Below are 22,142 nucleotides of genomic sequence, written 5' to 3'. Positions count from 1 at the left end.
GACACTTTGGTACCTGGTTTCTTTGGCTCCGCCTTAGGCTTGTGAGGCTCCTCATATTATTGAACCATGGCAGAGTGTGTGTTTTCTGTGCTGTACAGCGTGCTACCATATGTCCTTTTTACTGTTTGGGGGCACCGAGTTGGCTTGCACTTGTGGCTGATAGCAACAGTGCTGATAAACGCTCTCGGACGTGCCTTGTAATGAATTTGGATTTGCATTTCTGTCGGGTGTGTGCAAAAATACCCCGGCATGGAGTTGGTGGGCTTCATTGCTGTTGCTGAGCCCTGGTGGTGTAGCGGTTATGCATCGGGCTGCTTACCACAGGCCCAGCAGTTTGAAACCAGCTGTTCCAAGGACGAAAGATGAGGCTGTCTGTTCCCATAAAGGTGTTTAGTCTGGGGAGCCCACAGGGGCAGCTCTACTCTGTGATGTGGAATTGACTCGATGGCGGTGAGGTTTTCTGTCTGTCTGTCTGTTTATTGGTGGCGGTGGTGGTACCTTACAATCCTTGCTATGTTTGAGCCCATGGTTGCAGCTACTGTGTCGATCCATTTCGGTGAAGGGTGTCCTCTCTTTTGTTCACCTTCTACCTCATCAAGCATGCCAGCCTTCCCCAGACGGCGTCCCTCCTGATAACATGTCCAAAGGCTCGCCCGTCTCCCTTTTAAGGAGCCTTCTGGTTGTATTCGCCCAAGGCAGATTTATTGTTCTTCGCCAGAACCATGATCAAAGGTGGTGATTCTTCTTCATTCAGTGTTCAGCTTTCACATGCGTACAGAGCAATGGGAAACCGGGCCATAGTTTGGTCCCAGTGCCTCTGGGTCCCCAAGGTGCTGCCTATACTTTTCAGCAGGTTAAAGGGTCTCTTGCAGCAGACTAGCTTATCTTGGGTTTCTTGGCCGGCACTTCCGTGGGTGTGGATTATGGATCCACAGGAAATGCTGTCCTTGACCCTCAATCTTTTCGTCCCTTGTCATGGTGGTAGCTTATGGGTCCAGTTGTGAGCATTCGGGGTTTCTTCTGGTTAAACTATTCATACTGAAAGCTGTCCTTAGACGCTGATCATCCTTGATCTTCCTCAGTAAGTGCTGCGAGTCCTCTGTTTTTTTTTTTTTTTCCAGCAATTACGCCTGCATCGTCTGCACATTGCAGCTTGTTAATGAGTCTTCTTTCAATTCTGTTTGCCTCGTTTTCCATCTAGTCCACCTTTGCAAAGTATTGGCTCAGCATCCAGACTGAATAGGTGTGATGATGATGACAGGATGCCACCCTGATGCCCACCTTTCCTGGTTGAAACCCCCCAGTGTCCCTTGTTTTGTTGGAGTGTCAGCCTCTTGGTCTAGGTCAAAGTCCCACTTCAGTTCAATGAGGTGTTCTGGACTTTCCATTCTTTGCAGTGGTACCCGTAATTTGTTATGATCCACGCAGTCAAATGTCTTTCATAATCAATGCAGTCTGGGCAAACTTTTTATGGGGTTCTCTGCTTTGTGCCCAGCTCTATTTGTCAGCAGTGATAACCCTGGTTCCATGTCTTCTTCTGAAGCTGACTTGAATTCCAGGCAGTTCTCTGCCAATGCAACTATTTGTAAATGATCTTCAGCAAAACTTTACTTGTATGTGACATTAATGATGATGATCTCATGGATAATTTCCGCATTCTGTTGGAATGGACACAATATGGAACTCTTCCTGTTGGTCGGCCAAATAGCTGTTATCCAAACTTCTTCACAAAGACAAACATGCCCTCCCGGTATTACATCTGGATGGTGAAATATTTCAATTATTATTCTGTCCTTTCCTGGAGTTTTGTTTTTTGGCCAATGTCTTCATTGCAGCTTGGGCTTAGCTCCCTCCTGAAATGTTTGAACACCAGCTAAATCTTTGGCTCTGTGTATTCCTTCCATCTTCCCTTGATGCTTCCTGGATTGTTCAATAACTTGTCCCTAGAATCCTTCAGCACTGTAAATCAAGACTTGATTTTTTTCTTCAGTTCTTTTCGTTTGAAAAATGCGGGGGGTGTTCTTCCCATTGGGTTATCTAGCTCCAGGTTTTTGTATAGTTCGTTATAATATTTTGCCTTCTTGAGTCACCCTTGGAAACCTGTTTAGGTCTTGTACTTTACCTTTCCTCCCTTCATGTTAGCTACATTACATGCCAGGCAAGTTTCAGAGTCTCTTCTGACATTCATTGTGTCACATCTATTGTGGAGATCGTCTCGAGATTCAGGTGAGATATGCTCAAGGCCCTGCTTTCATTCTCACGGATTTGCTTTCATTTTGTTCAGCATCAACATGAGCTTGCATATTGCATCTGACGGTCTGTGTCCCAGTCAGTGCCTGTCCCTGTTTGGGTGATGAGATTGAGCTTTGCCGTCACCTCTTCCCGTAGGTGTCGTCCACTGAATCTCTGTGTACCTGTCGCTGTGAGTTGGAATAGATTAGAGGGTTCCCAACAAGAAAGCATTGCTAACTTTGCAAAATTCTATCATGTGATCGCTGGCATTGTTCTCTTTTTCTTTTTTAATCTTTTATTGGGGCCTCCTACAACTCTCATCACAATCCATACGTCCACCCATGGCGTCAAGCACATTTATACATGTGTTGTCCTCATCATTCTCAAAACATTTGCTTTCTACTTGAGCCTTTGGTATCACCTCCACATTTTTCCCCCTCCCTCCAAACCCTTGATAATTTATAAATTATTATTATTTTTTCTTGTCTTACACAAACCAATGTCTTCCTTCACCCGCTTTTCTGTTGTTCATCCCCAGGAAGGAGGTTATAGGTAGATCATTGTGATCGGTTCCCCTTTTCTACCCCACCTTCCCCCGCCACCCTCCCAGTATTGCCACTCTCACTGCTGGTCCTGAAGAGATCATCTGTCCTGGATTCCTTGTGTTTCCAGTTCATATCTGTACCAGTGTACATCCTCTGGTCTAGCCAGATTTGTAAGGAAGAATTGGGATCATGATAGTTGGGCGGGGGGCAGGGAGGAGGAAGGAAGCATTAAAGAACTAGAGGAAAATTATATGTATTCATTGGTGCTATACTGCACCCTGACTGGCTCTTCTCCTCCCCATGGCCCTTCTGTAAGGGGATGTCCAGCTGCCTACGGATGGGCTTTGGGTCTCCACTCCACACTCCCCCTCATTCACAATGATATGATTTTTTGTTCTTTGATGCCTGATACCGGATCCTGTGAACACCTCGTGATCGCACAGGCTGGTGTGCTTCTTCCATGTGGGCTTTGTTGCTTCTCAGCTAGATGGCCACTTGTTTATCTTCAAGCCTTTAAGACCCTGGATGCTATCTCTTCTGATGGCCGGGCACCATCAGCTTTCTTCATCACATTTGCTTATGCACCCACTTTGTCTTCAGCAATTGCATCAAGAACGTGAGCATCACGGAATGCCAGTTTAATAGAGCAAAGTGTTCTTGCGTTGAGGGAGTACTTGAGTATAGGCCCAATGTCCATGTGATACCTTAATACTAAACCTATAAATATATGCATATAGATCTATTTCCCCATCGTCATGTAAAAATATACTTACATATGTACATGCCTGTATTTAGAGCTCTATAAATGCCCTTTGCCTCCTAGTTCTTTCCTCTATTTCCTTTTACTTTCCTCTTGTCCCACTATCTTGCTCAACCTTCATTTGGGTTTCAGTAATTCCTCTCAGTTACATTGTCCTTGATCACGTCCTACCAGGCCTCCTACACTCTCCTTGTCATCGATTTTAGATCACTTGTTGTTCCCTTGTCCCTGTTTGTTAACACCCACTTCCTTTCCCCCACCTGTCTCTCTCATGTCCCCCCAGAACCGTCAGTCCCATTGTTTTCTCCTCCAGATTGTTTATCCCACCTATCTTATCTAGATAGACTTGCAGAGATAATAATGTGCACAAAAAACAAGACAGAGAAAAACAAAACAACAACAAAAGGCCTGCAAATAATTCAAGGTCTCTTTGTTTACCTTCAGGAGTGTTTTCCAGTCGAGTCTGTTGGGGCGCCAAGCCCTGGCCCCAAAGTCTATTTTTGGTATGTCCTGGGGACTTCATTGCTCTGCTCCCCTTGCTGTTCTGTTGCATGACCTTAGTGTTTCACCTCGGTGTGGTGGGGTCACATCGGGCACAATTCTCATACTGGTCTCCATTGTTGTCCCCTGTAGCATTATGGGGACAGTTTGTATTTTGTGGTGGGGCCAGCCCTATAGTCCTCTCTGTGCATTGGTTGCTCTGAACAGGGATATCATCCTCAGGGCTTGGTGGGCCAGGATGTGCTCCACTCTCTTTTCCTCCCACTTCATTTGCTCCTGTGTGCTCTGATCAGATGTGTCCCTCTCCCTGAGCTGTAGCTTCAATGCTGTCCTCTGAGGTGAATTCTTCTCGGGGGAGGGGTGGCTGTCCACGTAGTGTGGATTGGGGCTGGCCTCTCAGACCTCTGTATTGGTTCCCTGCTTCATGCCAGTCTGCTGTATTCATGTCTTGGAGCACTGGTTGAAATCTGGTCCTTCTTTCCCTGTGGAGATATAAACAATACCCTCCCCTTGGGTGGGTTAGTGTATGGCATTGTTCTACATGCTGTTGTTAGATGCCATCAAGTCAGCTCTGACACATAGCAACCCTCTTCACAAGAGACGGAGACACTGCTTGGCCCTGCACCATCCTCACAATTGCTCCTATGTCTGCGCCCATTGATGCTGCCACATGTCAATCCATCTCTTTGAGGGCCTTCCTCTTTTTCACCGCTCCTCTACTTTATCAAACATGATGTCCTTCTCCAGGGACTGGTCTCTCCTGAGAATATGTTAAAGTACGTGAGGTGAAGTCTTGCCATCCTTGCCTCTAAGGAGCACTCTGGCCTTACTTCTTCCAACTCAGATCTGTTTGTCCTTTTTACAGTCCACGGTACTTTCAATATTCTTCTCCAGGACCAAAATTCACATGCATCCATTCTTTTTCGGTCTACCTCATTCAGTGTCCAACTTTCACATGCATATGAGGCAACAGAGGATACCGTGGCTTGGGTCAGGCGCATCTTAGTCCTGAAAGAAACGTCCTTGCTCTTCACTACTCTACAGAGGTCTTGAGCTAAGTAGAGTCAGCTATACTGATGCAGCTGGAGTAAAGCCTTTGGGACCTTCATTTGTTGATGGAGCATAATTCAAAATAAGAAGAAACAGCTGCAACCACCAATTATTAATCGGAACTTAGAAAGTACGAGGTATGAATCTAGGAAAATTGAGTCATTCAAAATGAAAGTGAACATATAAAGATCGAGATCCTAGACATTACTGAGCTGACATGGACTGGTCTTGGCCATTTTGAGTCAGAAAATCATAATGGGAATGTCATAATCAAGAGGAACGGTGTTGCATTGATAGCCAAAGTGGACATGTCAAGAACTATCTTGAAGTGCAGTTTGGTCTGTTGTAGGATAATATCAGTGGACATACAAAGAAATTCAATCAGTACAATGATTACTCAAATTTGTACACCAACCACTAAAGCTAGTGAACCAGAAATTAAAGAATTCCACCAGTGACACCAGTAAGAATTAGATCACCCACGCAATCAAGATGCATTGATAATTGTTGACAATTGAAATGCAAATGTTGGAAACCAAGGGGGAGGAAGAGGAGCTGGACAATATGGACTTGGTGATAAAGTGACGCTAGAGGCCAAATGATAGACTCTTGCAAGACCCATGGCTTGTTCACCTTTTCCAGCAACACAGAAGGCATGTGGATTTCCCCAGATGGGATACACGGAAATCAAATTGACTGCATCTGTGGGAAGAGACGATGGAGAAGTTCCATATCAGCAGCTAAAAGCAAGCCAGAGACTGACAGTGGAACCGACCATCCATTGCTCACCTGTGAGTTCCGGTTGAAGCTGAAAAAAATGAAAACAAGTGCACAAGGGCCGCAATCCAACGTTGACGCTCTCCCACCTGAATTTCCAGAACAGCTCAAGAATAGATTTGATGCCTTAAATACTAACGAGAGAAGACCCGACGAGCTGTGGGAGGACATCCAGAACATCATCTAAGGAAGGCAAGATCAAAGTGAATGTCAGACGAGACTCTGAAACTTGCTCTTCACCATAGAGCAGGTAAGGTAGAAATGATGCAGTCAAAAAGCTGAGCAGCCACAGAAGACAAAGTACCGTGTATACTCGTGTATGAGCTGAGTTTTTCAGCACATTTTAAATGTCGTTTTGTGGTAAAAGTAGGTGCCTCGGCTGATATTCAGGACGGCTTATACTCGAGTATATACGGTAAACTAATATCATGAAATGTGCAAAGACCTAGTGTCAGAAATCCAGAAAAGGAAGAACACACTCAGCATATCTTCAACTGGAAGGACACAAAAAATATTCAAGCCTCGAGTTGCAATATGGAATGATGCTATGAGCAAAATATTGAATGATGCCAGTAGCATCGGAAAGAACTCACTCAGTCACTGTACCAAAATGAACCAGTCGACATTCTTCCATTTGAAGAAGCAACATAAGCAAGAAAGAATCGATGATATTGAAGGAAGAAGTTCAAGCTGCAGCTGCGCTGAAAGCATTAGCCAAAATCAAGACTCTAGGAATTGGTGGAGTACTAATTGAAGTGTTTCAACAAGCTGATGAATCACTGGGAGCGCTCACTCACCTAGGCCAGGAAATTTGGGAGATAGGTGCTTTGCCAACTGCCTGGAAGAGATCCATATTTGTGTCCATTCCCAAGAAAAGGTGACCCGACAGAATATCGAACAATATCATCGATATCACATGCAAGTAAATTTTGCTGAAGATCATCCAACAACCATTGCAGCAGTACATTGACAGGGAGCTGCCAGAGGTTCACGCCAGGTTCAGAAGAGGATGCAAAACAAGGGATATCATAACTGATGTCAGATGGATCTTGGCTCAAAGCAGAAAATACCAGAAATATATTTACTTGTGTTTTGTTAACTATGCAAAGGCATTCAGCTGTATGGATCATAATAAACTATGGATAGCCTTGAGAAGAATGGGAATTCCAGAACATTTCATTGTGCCCATGACGACCCTATACATTGATCGAGAGGTAGCTCTGTTAACAGAACAAAGGAATAATAAATCATTTAAAACCAGGAAGTGTGCATCAGAGTTGTAACTTCTCACTCGACGTAGTCCATCTGTATGCTGAGCAAATAATAAAAGAAGCTGCATTATATGAAGAAGAATGTGGAATCAGGATTGGAGGAAGGCTTATTAACAATCTGCGATAAGCAGGTCTCACAACTTGCTGACTGAAAGTGAGGAGGAATTGAAGCACTTGCTGATGGAGATCAAGGATTGCAGCCTTCAATATAAATTATAACACACTGTAAAGAAAACCAAAATCCTCACAACTGGACCAGTGGGTAACATCATGATAAATGGAGAAAAGGTTGAAGTTGTCTAGGATTTTGTCTTGCTTGGATCAACAATCAATGCATATGAGAATAGCAGTCAGGACATCCAAAGACATGATGCACAAGACCTCTTTAAAGTGTTTAAAGTTAAAGTTTGACGACTAAGGTGCACAAGACCCAAGCAGGGCATTCTCCATTGCATCATATGCGTGTGAAAGTTGGACATTGAATAAGAAAGACCGAAGAACTGATACATTTGAAGTGTGGAGCTGGAGAAAAATATTGAAAGTACCATGGACTGTTATGAGAATAAACAGATCTGTCTTGGAAGAAGTACAGCCAGAATGCTCCTTTGAAGCAAGGACGGTGAGACTTCATCTCAAGTAGTTGGGACATGTTACCAGGAGGGACCAGTCCCTAGAGAAGGACGTGTCATGCTTGATAAAGTGGAGGGGCAGTGATGAAGAGGAAGGCCCTCAATGAGACGGATGGACACAGTGGCTGCCTCAGTGGGCTCAGGCACAGGAACAGTTGTGAGGATGGCATAAGATGGCATAGTATGATGTGGTGTTTCATTCTGTTGTTCAGAGGGTCGCTACGAGTTGGAATGGTTTAGATGGCGCCTAACAATAATAACGATGAATAAGTTGCCAGCTTTGCAAAATTCTATCATGCGATCTCTGGCATGGCTCTATATGTTGTTCTTAGGGCCATCAAGTCAGCTCTGACCCATGCACGGCCCTGCGCCGTCCTCACAATTGCTCCTGTGCCTGAGCCCATTGATGCAGCCACTCCTACTCGGAGGAGTGCGTTCCTGAAGGGCTCATTGTCTGGCACTGGATCAGGCAGTGATCCACTGTTATTCATAAGATTTTCACTGGTTACATTTTTTTTATCAGCAGACCGCCAGGTCCCTTTTTCATATCTGTTTGAGTGTGGAAGCTCTGCTGAAATCTGTCCCTTCCTGGCATTTGAAATACTGGTGGCGTAGCTTCTAGCATCACAGCAATGTGTAAGCTACCACAGAATGGTAAAGAATGACTTCTCTTTTCTTAAAAAACAATTTTGCAGGGAACCCGTAGAGAGGTCTGAGGGGCGGGCCCCAATCCCAACTATGTGGACAGCCGCCCCTCTCCAGAAGAATTGAATTCAGAGCTACAGTTTAGGGAGAGGGGCAGGTCTGATCAGAGCACACAGGAGCAAATGAAGGGGGACAAAGACAGAGTGGAGCATATCCTAGCCCACCAATCCTTGAGGATGATATCCCTGCTCAGAACAGCCAATGCAAAGAGTGGACCATATGGCCGGCCCCACTATGGGGCACAACATCCCTCACTGACCCATAGCACTACAGGGGACAACACTGGAGACACAGTGTGGGAATGGCACCCGATCTGACCCCACCACACTGAGACAAAATACTAAGGGTGTGCAACAGAACAGCAAGGGGAGCAGAGCACTGAAATCCCCAGGGAATACCAAAAATAGACTTTAAGGCAAGGTGTGGCACCCCATCAGACTCAACTGGAAAACACTGCTAAAGGTCAACAAACAGATGTCATTGAGGTTTTTGTTGTTGTTGTGTTTTCTTTTGTAGCTTTGTTTTGCTCTGTCTTGTTTTTGTGCATATTATTATCTCTGCAGGTCTGTCTAATAGGTGGGATAAACAATCTGGAGGAGAAAACAAGAGGACCGATGGTTCTGGGGGGACCTGGGAGAGAGGGAGGCAGGGGCGGGGGTGAGGGAAGCAAGTGGTTGTTAACAAACCCAGGGACAAGGGTACAACAAGTGATCTAAAATTGGTGGCGAGGAGAGTGTAGGAGGCCTAGTAGGGCTTGATCAGGGCAATGAAACCGAGAGGAATTACTGAAACTCAAATGAAGGCTGAGCATGATAGTGGGACAAAACAAAAGTAAAAGGAAATAGAGGAAAGAGCTAGGAGGCAAAGAGCATTTATAGAGGTCTAAATGCAGGCATGTACATACGTGAATATATTTATATATGACGATGGGGAAATTGATCTGTGTACATATATTTGTAGGTTTAGTATTAAGGTAGCAGATGGACATTAGGCCTAGACTCAAGTACTCCTTCAATGCAAGAATGTTTTGTTCTATTAAACTGACATTCCATGATGCTCACCTTCCCAACATGATCGCTGAAGACAAAGTGGGTGTATAAGCAAATGTGTTGAAGAAAGCTGATGGTGCCTGGTTATCAAAAGATATGGCGTCTGAGGTCTTAAAGGCTTGATGATAAACAAGCAGCCATTTAGCTGAGAAGCAACAAAGCCCACATGGAAGAAGCACACCAGCCTGTGTGATCATGAGGTGTTGATGGGATCAGGTATCCGGTGTCAAAGAACAAAAAATCACATCATTGTGAATGAAGGGGATTGCGAACTGGAGACCCAAAGCCCATCTGTAGGCAACTTGACATCATCCCCTTACAGAAGGGTCGCAGGGAGGAGATGAGCCAGCTGAGGTGCAGTGTAGCAATGATGAAACATACAACTTTCCTCTAGTTCTTTAATGCTTCCCCCTGCCACTATCATGATCCCAATTCTACCTTACAAATCCGGCTAGACCAGAGGATGTACACTGGTACAGATAGGACCTGGAAACACAGGGAATCCGGGACAGATGAATGCCTCAGGAACAGTGGTGAGAGTGGCGATATTGGGAGAGTGGAGGGAAGGTGGGGTAGAAAGGGAGAACCGATTAACGAGATCTTCATATAACGCCCCCCTGGGGGACGGACAACAGAAAAGTGGGTGAAAAGAGATGTTGGACAGTGTAAGACACGACAAAATAAAAATGAAGAGCTGATACCAAGGGCTCAAGCAGAAAGCAAATGCTTTGAGAATGATGACGGCAACAAATATACAAATGTGCTTGGCACAATGGATGGATGTATGGATTGTGATAAGAGTTGTATGAGCCCCCCATATAAAAACAAAACAAAAAACATTTTTGTTGGAGTCTAAGTTATATAACATTCACACATTTCAACGTAGATTCCAATGACTTTTGGTAACTATAGAGGGTTGTGTAACCATCATCGCAACCTATTTTTAGGCTATTTCCACCACCCAAAAAGCATCCATCATTCTCACTATCATTCAATCCCTACTTCCTCCCCCAGATCCAGGCAATCAATAATCTACTTTCTGTCTGTATTGATTTGCCTTTTCTGAGCAATTCACACAAATGACTCATAAGCTGTGTGGCCTTTGGGCCTGATGTCCTTCATTTAGCGAACTACTCCGGAATGCCATTCACAGAGCATGTCTCGGTTGTTGTCGTTGTTAGCCACTGTCAAGTCGATTTTTGATGCTTACTGACTCCGTGTCCCAGGAGAACTGCCTCGCAGGGTTTCCTCGCTACAATCTCTGTGGAAGCAGGTTGTCAGATCTTTCTCCCACAGAGATGCTGGGTGGGGTTGAACCACTGACCTTCTGGTATCAGGAGTGCTTCATGCACCGGTAGTTCAGTCCTTTAAAAAAATTATTCAGCTACGACAGAGGAAAAAGTGGTTTATTGTGCAGGTTGCAGTGAATCATAATTGAGAAGAGAACTAGTCCAGAATGTCACAGGTCCAGGACAAAGGACCGAACTCGGGCTGATTAGGTCTGAGCAAAGTGGGCCTCTCAGATGCTCGGGTGGCAGAGGAAGTTCTAGACCCATAGACATTCTAGACAGTAACTTGCAGTCAACAACTTGTACCAGAGGCCTGGCCACAGCCATTCAAAACGTCTGCTGCTGTGGCTTCCAGGGGCGCACACACGACTTTACTTAGACCCGTCTTCTCTGGAGCTTCAGCCTGCACATCTGCTTGACTCTCATCGTTTGGAGGTTTCTGCCAAGGTGGCACTAGGGCTGGGAGGGAGCCAGCTCCTTTTTATTGACGAAGGGCATTTCACTGTATGTGTGTGCCACAATTTCTTTCCTCATTCACCCACGGGTGGGCATTTGGATTATGGAAAATCCTCCTATTCATGGTCACATGGCAGTCTTTTGGGGACCTGTGCTTTCAGTTCTTCTCGGAGGTAGATGGAATGGCTGGATCTTATGGTAAACGGATGAACTTTTTAAGAAACTGCTTAACAGTTTCTCAAGGTGAGAATTTTATATTCTCACCAACGGTGTAGGTGTTTTTTATTTTTTTCCCCCTTCCTCGCCCACACTTGATATTGTCTGTCTTTCATTGAGGCTGTTCTAGTAGATATGACATACTGTTGGCGGTGATGGTGGTGATGACCGTCGATAGCTAACTCGTTTCAGGTGACCCCATGCACCATGCAATTAGACTACTGTGACCCAGAGGATCTTCACTGGCAGAATTTCAGGAGTAGATTGTCAGGCCTGTCTTCCAAGGTCTGGCAAAGTCTGGAAACTCCATTGAAACCTGTTCATGGGCGTACGCAGCTTTCACTTGACAGATGGGTGTTGGCTGAGCCTGAGGGGCATTGGGTTAGGATTAGAACTCAGGTCTCACACAATAGTCGTCGTTGTTAGGTACCATTGAGCCAGCTCTGACCCATAGGGGCCCTCTGCACAACAGAAGGAAACCCTGCATGGTCCTTGCCATCCTCACATTTGTTCCTCTGCCTCAGCCCATTTGAAGCAGCCGCTTGTTAATCCAGCTTGCTGAGGGTGGTCCTCCTTTTTGGCCACCCCTCCACTTTACCAAACATGTTGCCCCTTCCCCGAGTCTGGTATCTTCTCACAATACGTTCAAGGTATGTAAGACAAAGTCTTGCCCTCCTTCCCTCTAAGGAGCACTTTGGCCTTGCTTCTTCCAATACAGATCGGGTTGACCTTTGGACAGCCCATGGTATTTCCAATATTCTTCTCCAGCTCCACAATTCAAATGCATCGATTCTTCTACAATCTTCCTTAGTCGATGTCCACTTTTCACGTGGCATATGATGCAGTGGAGAATATCCTGAATTGGATCAGATGCACCTTAGTCCTAAAAGAAGCATCTTACTCTTTAACACCGTGAAGAGGTCTTGTGCAGCAGATTTACCTAATGCACTACATCTTTTCATCTCTTGACCGCTGCTTCCATGAGCACTGATTGTCGATCCAAGTAAGATGAAATCCTTGACAACTTCAACCTTTTCTCCATCTGTCTTGATGTCATCCATTGGCCCAGTTGGGGGGATATTGATCTTCTTTATATTGAGCTGTAACCCATTTCGAAGACGGCAATACTTGATCTCCATAATCAAGTGCTTCCATTCCCACTGGAAGGTGTGAATTCTGCAGTCTACCTTGAGCCACCACGACCCTCAACATACCATTAGGAATAATCCTTTCAGGGTCTTGAGTTGACGTTTCCTATGACACTCACAAGCGGAGAGCAGGAAAGAGATGAACGCGGGGTCTGAGTTCAAGGTGGGGAGCTGGGGACATCAGCACAACATTGAGAAATCTCATTTCAAGATTCACGCAGTCAGTAAAAATGTCTTGAGCGCCTACTATGCACCAAGCGCTGTAACAGACCCTAAGGATACCGCTGTGGGTACCCTCGTGGAGCTGACAGTCTGCTGGGGAGACAGAGCAGACATAACTAAAAGTGTAGGATGGGGTCATATCGCGAGAAACGGAGCTGTTAGCTGCCATTGAGTTGCCTCCAATTCATAGATGCCCTGTGACCAACAGAAGGAAACGCTGCCCTGTCCCCGCGCCATCCTCACGATTGCTGTTTGAACCCGTGGTGAGAAATACAATTTTAAAATAATGTAGGGTAATGAGAATGATGGGCACTGCTATTTTCCATGAGGTGGTCAAGGAAGATCTTTCAAATAAGATGACCGTATCATACAGAGGTTAGTCTAGGGGGAAACACACACACACACACACACACACACACACATATACACGGAAAAGTTAATACAGGGAATTGATTAAGAGGGAGATGGAAGAGTCAAGAAGCCACGTAAGATGATAAGAAAAGCTAGCAGTAAGCCAGATCAGAAAGGTGCTGGAGGGACACAGGGCAGAGACAGTCTGCTGAGGGTCCATATGGGAGCTGGGACATGGGGAATTGCAGTCACTGTCTGAGAACACCCTCCCCGCCTCCTAGCAGAAAAAGGAGAAATACCTTAACTTCTTCCTTCGTCCCCACTCTCCAACCTCCCTTCAGTGCTTCCCATGGGGTGGCCCTAAGAGGAAGCCAGGGTGCAAAGATTCCTGGGAAAAGTGGTTTTCCAGAAGAAAACGGGACATGATTCCGACATGCACACTGGCTAAGCAGAGAAATAAATGAGTCAAGTAAGAAGCCATTTGGGCATCGAGTAGTAAGAGGGAATGGGCAGTGCAAAGGTCCCAAGGTGGGAATGTGGCAAAACCTTGGGAACGGGTCCAAGTAGTGAAGAATTAGTGGGGGGGAGGGGGCGTAGGGGGGACGGTGACCTAGGCCAAAGCCCCAGACAATACATTTAGGGAGTTGGCAGGAAACGGACACCCAGAGGGAGGCAGTGATGAAGGAGCCAGAGAAGTAGGAGCAGAACTAGGAAATGATAAAGTGTCACATCAAAGCAGAAAGTACCTACAAGAACGAGGGGCGGGGGCAGACAGGGGACGGACAACATAACTAATGTAATTAATACTAGGAAGTTGTACATGTGGAATGTGTTACCTTGATATATACATATACCGTATATACTCGAATATAAGCTGACCCGAGTATAAGCTGAGGTACCTAATTATTACATGGGAAACCAGAAAAACTGATTTACTCGAGTATAAGCCTAGGGTGGAAAATGCAGAAGCTATTGGTGAGTTTCAATAATCAAAACAAATGAAAATAAAATTACTAAAAATTGAGACATCAGTGGGGTAATGCATTTAAATATTTATTTTAAATAAAAAACATAAATAATAGGGCAACAAGTCATTTAACATTAGTAAACCAGCACAGTAAGTGGAAAATAGGTTCAACAAAAACAATAAGGTATCCACAAAGAGACTTTAAGAGTACTATTCCCTGAGCTTAATCAGCAACCAAGCTAAAATGTAAAGAGTTAAAATCCTTCAAAACTGGATTCCTCATCATCATCCGTATCCCAATGCAGAGCTTCAGCTGGTGTGAGGTCATCATAGACGCTGTCCTCACTGAGATCGCCATCATCACCATCACTGCTATCGTTTTCATACAAAGCGCAGTCTTCACTGACCCGTGTATAAGCTGAACCCCAGTTTTTCAGCACATTTTTTGTGCTGAAAAACTCGGCTTATACACAAGTATATATGGTATATCATGCATACACACACACACACACACACACACACACACACATATTCCTCCAACTAAAACTAAACTCACTGCCATCTAGTCGATGCTGACTCATAGCGACCCTGCAGGACAGGGTAGACCTGCCCCCTCTGAATTTCTGAGACTGTAACTATTTACTGGAGTAGAAAGCCCCGTCTTTCTCCTCCACAGGGCCTGGTGGTTTCAAACTGCTGACCTGGCAGTTAGCAACCACTATGCCACCATGGCGCCTGTATGTATTCTTGCAACAATGAAAATTTATACAGGAGATCCATGGAGATTAACCCATTCCCAGAAAGACTGGAATGAGGGCTGGGATGAGGCCGTGCACGTAGCAAATCGGAAAGCCTTTCACACCAGGGTCAGTAAGTGTCCATGCGGAGTGTTGGCTCATCCCAGGAGAAGCTTGGCTGTAAAGACTAGAGACGTTTTGTGCAGTACCAATGGCAAGAGGAAGAAGAAAAAGAATATAATTGGGTTCTAAGTTCTCTCCACCTGGGGACCACAGAGCCCAGGGGTCGTATGGTCTGAAATCACACAGACCTGGGTTCCAATCCTGGGTCTCCACTTAATGGCCCCATCTCCTTGAGCTGCTCCTAGCTCCTGTTTCCTCACCTGCACATAGCATCTTCACCACACGTTTCAGGTAGCAACGGCAGCAAAGGAGAAAATAATTTGCCAAGTGTCCAGCACTCCCAAATGCAAGCTTTAGTGCAATTAGGCCAGGGAACATCGATTTTGAAGGCTCATTTATCAGTTGCAAATAATAATAGCAATAATAATAATAATGACAGGAACTATTTATAAAACACTTACTATGTCCCAGACACCCCCGCAAAGTGCTTTGCAAGCTGTACCTCCTTCTTCTTTCCCTTTTGGCCCACTCTACTCTAACCACACTGGCCTCCTTCCTGGCTCCTTGGAATGTCACTCACGCTCCTGCCCCCGGGCCTTTGCAGGGCTGTGCTCTTCTGCCTGGAATTCTCTCTCCGAATAACCTCCATCACTCCTTCACATCTTTGCGGAAATATCACCTTCCCCAACCACACTGTTTAGAGTTAACTCTCCCTTAAGTCTGCTTCTCGACTCTTTCATCCAAGTTAGCCTTCAGCTCCAGAGAGGCGGGCATAGGGACAGCGACTCGACCGGGCAGAGCGGAGGTGCCCCTGGGGGCTCCCAAGACTCTCACTCTCCAGGGAAGTAGAAAGCCTCCTCACGATGGTTTCGAACTGCGGACCTTGCGGTTAGCAGCTCAACGCGTAACCACGGCGCCGCCACCAGGGCCTCTTACGGAGGCGCTCAGCCCTTTCGCGGTCGGGAGGCCGTGGTTTCTCCTCAGCCCACTTCGCAGGTGGGGAGACTGAGGCAGAGCAGGGCAGCGCTGGCCGGAAAGAGAGGCCCCGCGGGGGCGGCGGCACCTGGGGTCCCGCAGACCAGACGCCGCCGGCGGAAGCCCCCTCCGGCGACCCGCGCTGCCCCAGGGAGCCCTCCGCGGGGGCCGCCGCCGCCGCCGCCGGGAAAGCCCTGAGTCATCGCTGCCTCCAGACGGCGGCGCCCGGGACCGGCGGGCGCGCGAGGTGACGCGGGGACGCCAGGAGGGGGCGCGAGTGCAGGGGAGCCGGACCCGGAGCCCGCCGGCGCCCTGGCGCCCCCTGCCGGCCGCCGCCCGCCAAGGCCCCGCGCCCCTTCGCTCCCCCGAGGGGGCGGCGCCCGAGCGGGTCCCTGGGGAAGGGGCCCCTGGCGGACGTGCCCCCCCACCTCGAGTTCCAGCGGCGAGCGCAGACCCATCTGGGACTTTCCGCCGCAGGCCGGCCGTCCCGCGCTGCCCGGGGCCGTGCGAGCGCCGCCTCGGCCCCAGCGACCCCAGTGCCGCACCGGGGACGCCGCCCCACACCGCGGGCCGTCCCGGGTCCCCAGCCACCCTGGGGTGCCCTGAGGAGTCCTGGCCCCGGGGAAGCCCCTAACCCAGGGAAGGAGCTCCCTGGCTGCGCCCGGGGTCCCGGCGGGAGAGCGCGGGGGGCGGGGTGTCGCTGCCCTCACCGCAGGGAGCCGGGACCCGCAAGCCCTGGCGCTCTGGGGGGTCGGCGTGCGGCCAGGGCGCCTTTAAGCGCGGGCGGGCGGCGGGGTGCGGAGGGGCTGCGCGCCGGGGTGGCCCGGGAACACCCGGGGGGCGGGGCCGGGAATGCCGCGGGGGTGGGGGTGGGGATGGAGGGGTCCCCCCGCGCCCCGGGGGGCGGCCCCAGACGGAGGGGGGGCAGTGCGGTCCGGGTGCCCCCCGCCCCCCGCGGGGCCCAGGCCGGAGCCGTGACGTCAACGGCGGCTGGAAGTGCCCGGCGCGGGAGGGGGCGGGGGCCGAGCGGCGCTTTATAAGCCGAGCCCGCCAGCGCCGAGCCGCAGCCGCGTCCCCGAGCCCCCGCGTCCCCGCGCCCCGCCGGCCGGGCCCGGCCCCCCGCTCGCGCTCGCGCCCCGGGCGCCTGGGTGGCGAGGGAGCGGAGCAGGGACGCGCGGCGGGCGGCCGCGGGGCATGAGGCGGCAGCGCGATGTCGGTGCCGCTGCTCAAGATCGGGGCCGTGCTCAGCACCATGGCCATGGTCACCAACTGGATGTCGCAGACGCTGCCCTCGCTCGTGGGGCTCAACAGCACCGTGTCCCGCGCCGGCACCTCCGAGAAAATCGTGAGTGGCTGCCGCGCGGGGGGGTGGGGGCGCTCCCGGGGGGCGTGGTGGCCGCGCCGCCGCAGCCCGCGCCCCGCGCCCGGCCCCAACTTCCCCGCGCCCCCCGGGACCCCGCGGTGCCCTCGCCCGGGTGGCTTTGGTGCGCTCGCTGTGCCGGGCAAGGCAGGTGCGGCGAGGCTCACGCCCGCCGGGAGCGGAGGCGGCCGGGGCTGCGGAATTGAGCCGCGTCCGAGCCGAGCCTGGGCAGAGCGGGAGCCTGATGTCGGGGTGCCGGGTGGCAGCTCTGACAGCGAGTGTCTCAGGCTCCCCGCCTGTAGGTGTCTCGTCTTGGAGAGTTCGGCGCCGCTCCCTCTGATTTTTTTCTTTTTCTTTTTTTCCCCCCGCGCTTGCTTCTCCAGGTCTCTATGTGCGTCTCTGGCTCAGCTCTGTTGAGCTGATCTTTCGCTTACCTTTCCTCGCCCCCTGCGCCACCCCTGGGGCCAACCGCCACCCCACCCCTGCTGGGAGGCCCTAGGGTTTCAGACAGGGCCAGCAGCTGCCGCTGTCTCCGGGGATCAGAGATGAACCACCCACCGCCCAGTCCCCTCCATCACCTTCCTCTGGGCTTAATTAAGGAGGGTGGGTTTGGTGAGGGGAGAGGTGGAGGGGGCTAGCAAACTTCTCCAGGCCTCCACCAACCCCTGCCCCTCTGGTGACACTTCCCTGTCACCAATGTTTTGGGAACCTCTTCCTACTACCTCCATCTGGGATGGAATCAGCTTTCTCTCTTCTGGGGTGGTGGCATTTTTCCCAACTTTGCTTGCCCCCCTTTCACACCTGATGGACACTTTTGACACTGCTTCTGTCCCTTCCATTGCTGGAAGGGACAGCCAGGCTTTGCTCCCAAGGGTTGCAGGCGTGTGTGTGTGTGTGTGTGTGTGTGTGTGTCTAGAGCTGAGTCCAGTCCATGTGCGGCACAAGTGAGTGCCTTCCAGCCAGTGTTTCACACTTGAACTCCATGTATGTGACGGTGTCTACCTGTGCGTCCCTCACACCGTTTGGCCAGGTCCTGGGGTGTCACATCTGTGCGTGTGTTTCTGCATGTGTGTGAGGGGGGGTGGAAGGAGAAAGTAATCGTGTTTTGCCATGGTGGGGAGCCCCTGGGTGCGAGGGTGTGTCCCTGAGTGAGTGTGCATCTGCAGGTTGGTGGGCATCACATGAGTGTGTGCACATGAGGGTGACACTAAGGAGGGGTAGCTCTGGCCCTTTGCCTTCTGAGGCTGGGTGGTGCGGGGAAGATGGAGTCTCCTGAAAATCAGAGGCCAGGCCCCCCTCCTCCCTCCATCCAAGAAGTGTGAGCCTCCGCAACGGTGTGCACCCGCCGTGTGCAAGTGTGTGCGACCGTTAGAGTGTGTGATGTCTCATATCTGGGGCTGAGAGTGCTTTCACGGGTGTGGTTTTTCATGGGTGCTTGTGTTTCTGGGCAAGCAAATACAGGTGTGTGGATGAGCACTTCCAGTGTGCGTTAAAGTGTGCACGTGTGTGCCTTGGCAAGGCCATGAGTGTGTGTGTGTTTGCCGTGTGTGTGTATGTGTGTGTGTGTGTGTGTGTGTGTGTGTGTGTACACACTGAGACCTGGTTGCCACTGTAGTATACCTCACTAACAGCACCTTGATCCCTTGCTTCCTTGAAATCCCCTACTGAAAAGCTAAGGGTTCCCCTGGACAATGATCCCATCCAATCCCTCAATCTCACCAGGCATAGCCAAAGAGCGTGACCTATAAGAGGAGAGTGACCATCCCTACCTCACAGACTGCTGTGGGCAACGGAAATCTGCCAGCCAGCTCTCCCATCACTCATTCTTCTTTTGTCTTCCATCATGCGTTCACCCATCCAACCATCTCCCCACCTGGCCTTCCACACACCCATGCTTCTAGCCAGCCAGCCAGCCTTTCATCTCCTGTATGAATCCCACAGATGATCAAGTGTCTCCCTTCCACCAAGCATGTCTTTCCCTGGAAACCCCCAGCATGGTGCTTGACATAGTAGATGCTCAACTAGACCTGAGTCACACGTAGCTGGGTATGAATTCAGGCCTCTCATGGACTGGTTGTGTGCCCTTGGGGAGATGACTTAATCTCTCTCGACTCAGTTTCCCCTGCTATCCATTCATGGTTAGGGGGTCAATTCTGGCTCCTAGTGGCCCCTATGGGACAAAGTAGAACTGCCCCCATTTGGTTTCCAAAGACCGTTCATCTGGTCAGGAGGACCCTGTCTCATCTTTCTCCCGTGGAGCAGCTGGTGGGCTGGAACCACCAGCCTTCTGGTGAGCAGCCGAGTGCTTTAACCACTGTGCCACCAGGGCTCCTGTCCCCTCATGCGTCTGAAGGAGACTCGAGAGTCCCCATTAGACGCATAATCCATGAGTCTATCTCCGTGTCCTACAACAGCATTGAACCCTAAGGCTTGATGCATAGTAGGCGCACCATAAATATTTGTCAAGCAACTGAATCAACAACTACACCTTCATAGGGATTTGTGGATTCTACCTTCCGATGAAAGTAAATGGCTGGGCGCAGAGTAGGTCTTCCATACGAAGGGACCCACCCCCAAACTTACCATGGTGGCCAAGCACATAGTAGTCTCGGAATAAACATTTCTCAAGTGTCTAAATCAAGGATTGAGGAGAGCACATGGAGCAGGCAGGTGCGTAGTAGGTGCTCAGTGAGGAGGAACTGTAGGAAAATGGTGAGTGCCGACATAAGGAGGTTGAGGAGTTCAGCAAATCCAGTGCTGTGGATTCCCAACGTCCAGGCCTCAGCAGGTCGGCTACACAGGCCCTAATGGTGGGGTGGGGGTGGGCCCAGACTCTCTGGCTTTCTCTTCCCAATCCAGAGAAACAATTTAGCATTCTTGTGGTTACAGATCATCTCTGGGAAGGAGGTGGGGAGGGGGAAGCTGCCACCACGAATACCTTCAGCCAGTTCCCCCCATAAACCATCTCTGTGGGAGGGAGCCTTCACAGAATGGCCCCTCACCTGGGGATCATCAATCCAGGTCCAGACTAAGAGCTGTCAGCCCCCTTGCCAGTGGCTGCCCTCATTACGGAGCCTGATGTGATTTACCTGCACGCTGTCGCTTACCTCCTTGCTGCCCCCACCCGCTCCTTGAGGATGAGGAGGGAGAGAAGGGGCTTGGGTGTTCTGTTTTAGAGAGGATCCTGCCTCTCATGACAAGGGTCTGAGCCGCTGTCATGTTCTCATCGAGAACTAAAGCTCAGGCTCCTGTTCTGGATGTGCTTCTGGGGGAGATTCTCCGCATCTGTCACGAGCAGCTGAGTTAGCCTGTGGTGAGGATGCGCCTCAGCTCCCAGTGGTCTAAGACAGTCCAGGTTTAGTTCTGACTTGCCCTGTGGTGTCTCTGTCATTGGTGGGTGGGCGGGCAGGTGGGAGAGGAGAGCTCTGTCCATGGAAGCTGCTCGGGAGCCCCCACAGGATCCAGGCTCCTTCAGGACAGAAGGGAGACATCATCAGTCACACGGCAGGTGCCACATGGTCCGCCTCACGTTGCCGGGCCATACTTAACTTCAAAGATGGGGAGCAGTGTGGCTGGATAGAGACACCAAACAAAACACCAAACGTTTCGTCATGGAACCCCTTGGGCTCCCAGCAGCGCTGGCGGGCATAGTGGAACTGCACCCCCTGCGTTTCCGAAGCTGTAAATCTTAACGGCAGTAGAAAACCTCCGTCTTTCTCCTGGGGAGTGACTATGTGTTTGAACCGCCACCCTCGTGGTGCTCAGTACCCTGGGGCATAACCGCTACACTAGCGGAGCCCCAAAGGATGGAAAGCAATGGCCAAGTGTTTGTGCACAGTTCACTCAGCTATCTCGCTGCTTTCCGAAGCACCAAGAATTCCCAGGAAGGTCGCCTCCATTCGTTCACTTACTCGTTTACTTCCTGAGACCCGTGCCTGGAGAAGAACATCAGGGGGGCTTGGCGGACTAGAGAAGGCAGTGACAAAGAGCAAAGACGCTGGACAAGATGGCAGGACCCAGGGCGACGGTGCAGCACGGGGCTCAAATATAACAGCCACTGCGAGGCCGGCATGGGGGCAGGCGGGGCTCTGTTCTGTCGTGTATCAAGCTGTTATGAGTTGGAACCCACTCAGTGACACCTAACTGCCGCCGCCACCACCAGAAAAGGGTCAGGACCCCTGGTGGTGCCATGGGTTAAGCAAAGGCTGCTCACCATGAGGTCAGCCATTCAAACCCATTAGATTAGAAGGCAGAGGAATGAGACTGTGTGCTCGCCTAAAGATGTAGGGGTCTCGGGAACCTGCCAGGGCAGCTCTGTTCCGTCCTATGCGGTGACACGAGGCGCCGGCATCAACTCGACGACAGTGGGGAAGAGGAAGGTAAGTAAGGAAACCACACAACCTGCTAAAAGACCGCAGACACCCGTATGAAACCAACAAACAAGAAGGCGAAGTGATTGCTTCTCAACACATCCTCCATCCAGGTCCACGGGCTTCTGAAGGCTGCGTCTCCGTCCGTCTGTCCCTCTAGCCCTTCCCCCGAAGGATCCTGCACGCTTCGCTTTAAATCACATCCCCAAAAGGCCGCTTGGGGATCTTCAGTGACTCACACCATGTTGCCTTTAAATGTTCTTTGAACTCTGGGGGGATATCAAGTCTGAAGGGGCAAGAGCCGGGCAGTCGGGTGGATGGGGTAAAGTTTCCCAAGGAAACTCTTATGGAACAGCCCCCACTACCTTCCAAGCAGGAACGGTAGCATTGCTGTGATTGGGGGGAGTGG

General features: G+C 50.0%; 1 protein-coding gene across 2 annotated transcripts in view; it reads left to right on the top strand.

Moving 5' to 3' along the window:
- The window catches only part of OLFM2 (olfactomedin 2), an 88,784-nt gene that overhangs the window by 12,160 nt on the left and 54,482 nt on the right, over positions 1-22,142 (top strand). The window contains exon 1 of one of the 2 annotated variants that reach the window (XM_075546547.1): positions 17,064-17,348. The exons of the other annotated variant lie outside the window; for it this stretch is intronic. Coding sequence (XP_075402662.1) covers positions 17,214-17,348 — 135 coding nt within the window. The 5' untranslated portion in view covers positions 17,064-17,213. Of the gene's footprint in view, positions 1-17,063; positions 17,349-22,142 lie in introns of those variants that run through there. 2 annotated transcript variants of the gene reach the window in all.

The sequence above is a fragment of the Tenrec ecaudatus genome, chromosome 1, assembly GCF_050624435.1.
Source record: "Tenrec ecaudatus isolate mTenEca1 chromosome 1, mTenEca1.hap1, whole genome shotgun sequence".
NCBI classification, from domain to species: Eukaryota; Metazoa; Chordata; class Mammalia; order Afrosoricida; family Tenrecidae; genus Tenrec; species Tenrec ecaudatus.
This window is presented reverse-complemented; position numbering and strand designations above follow the sequence as displayed.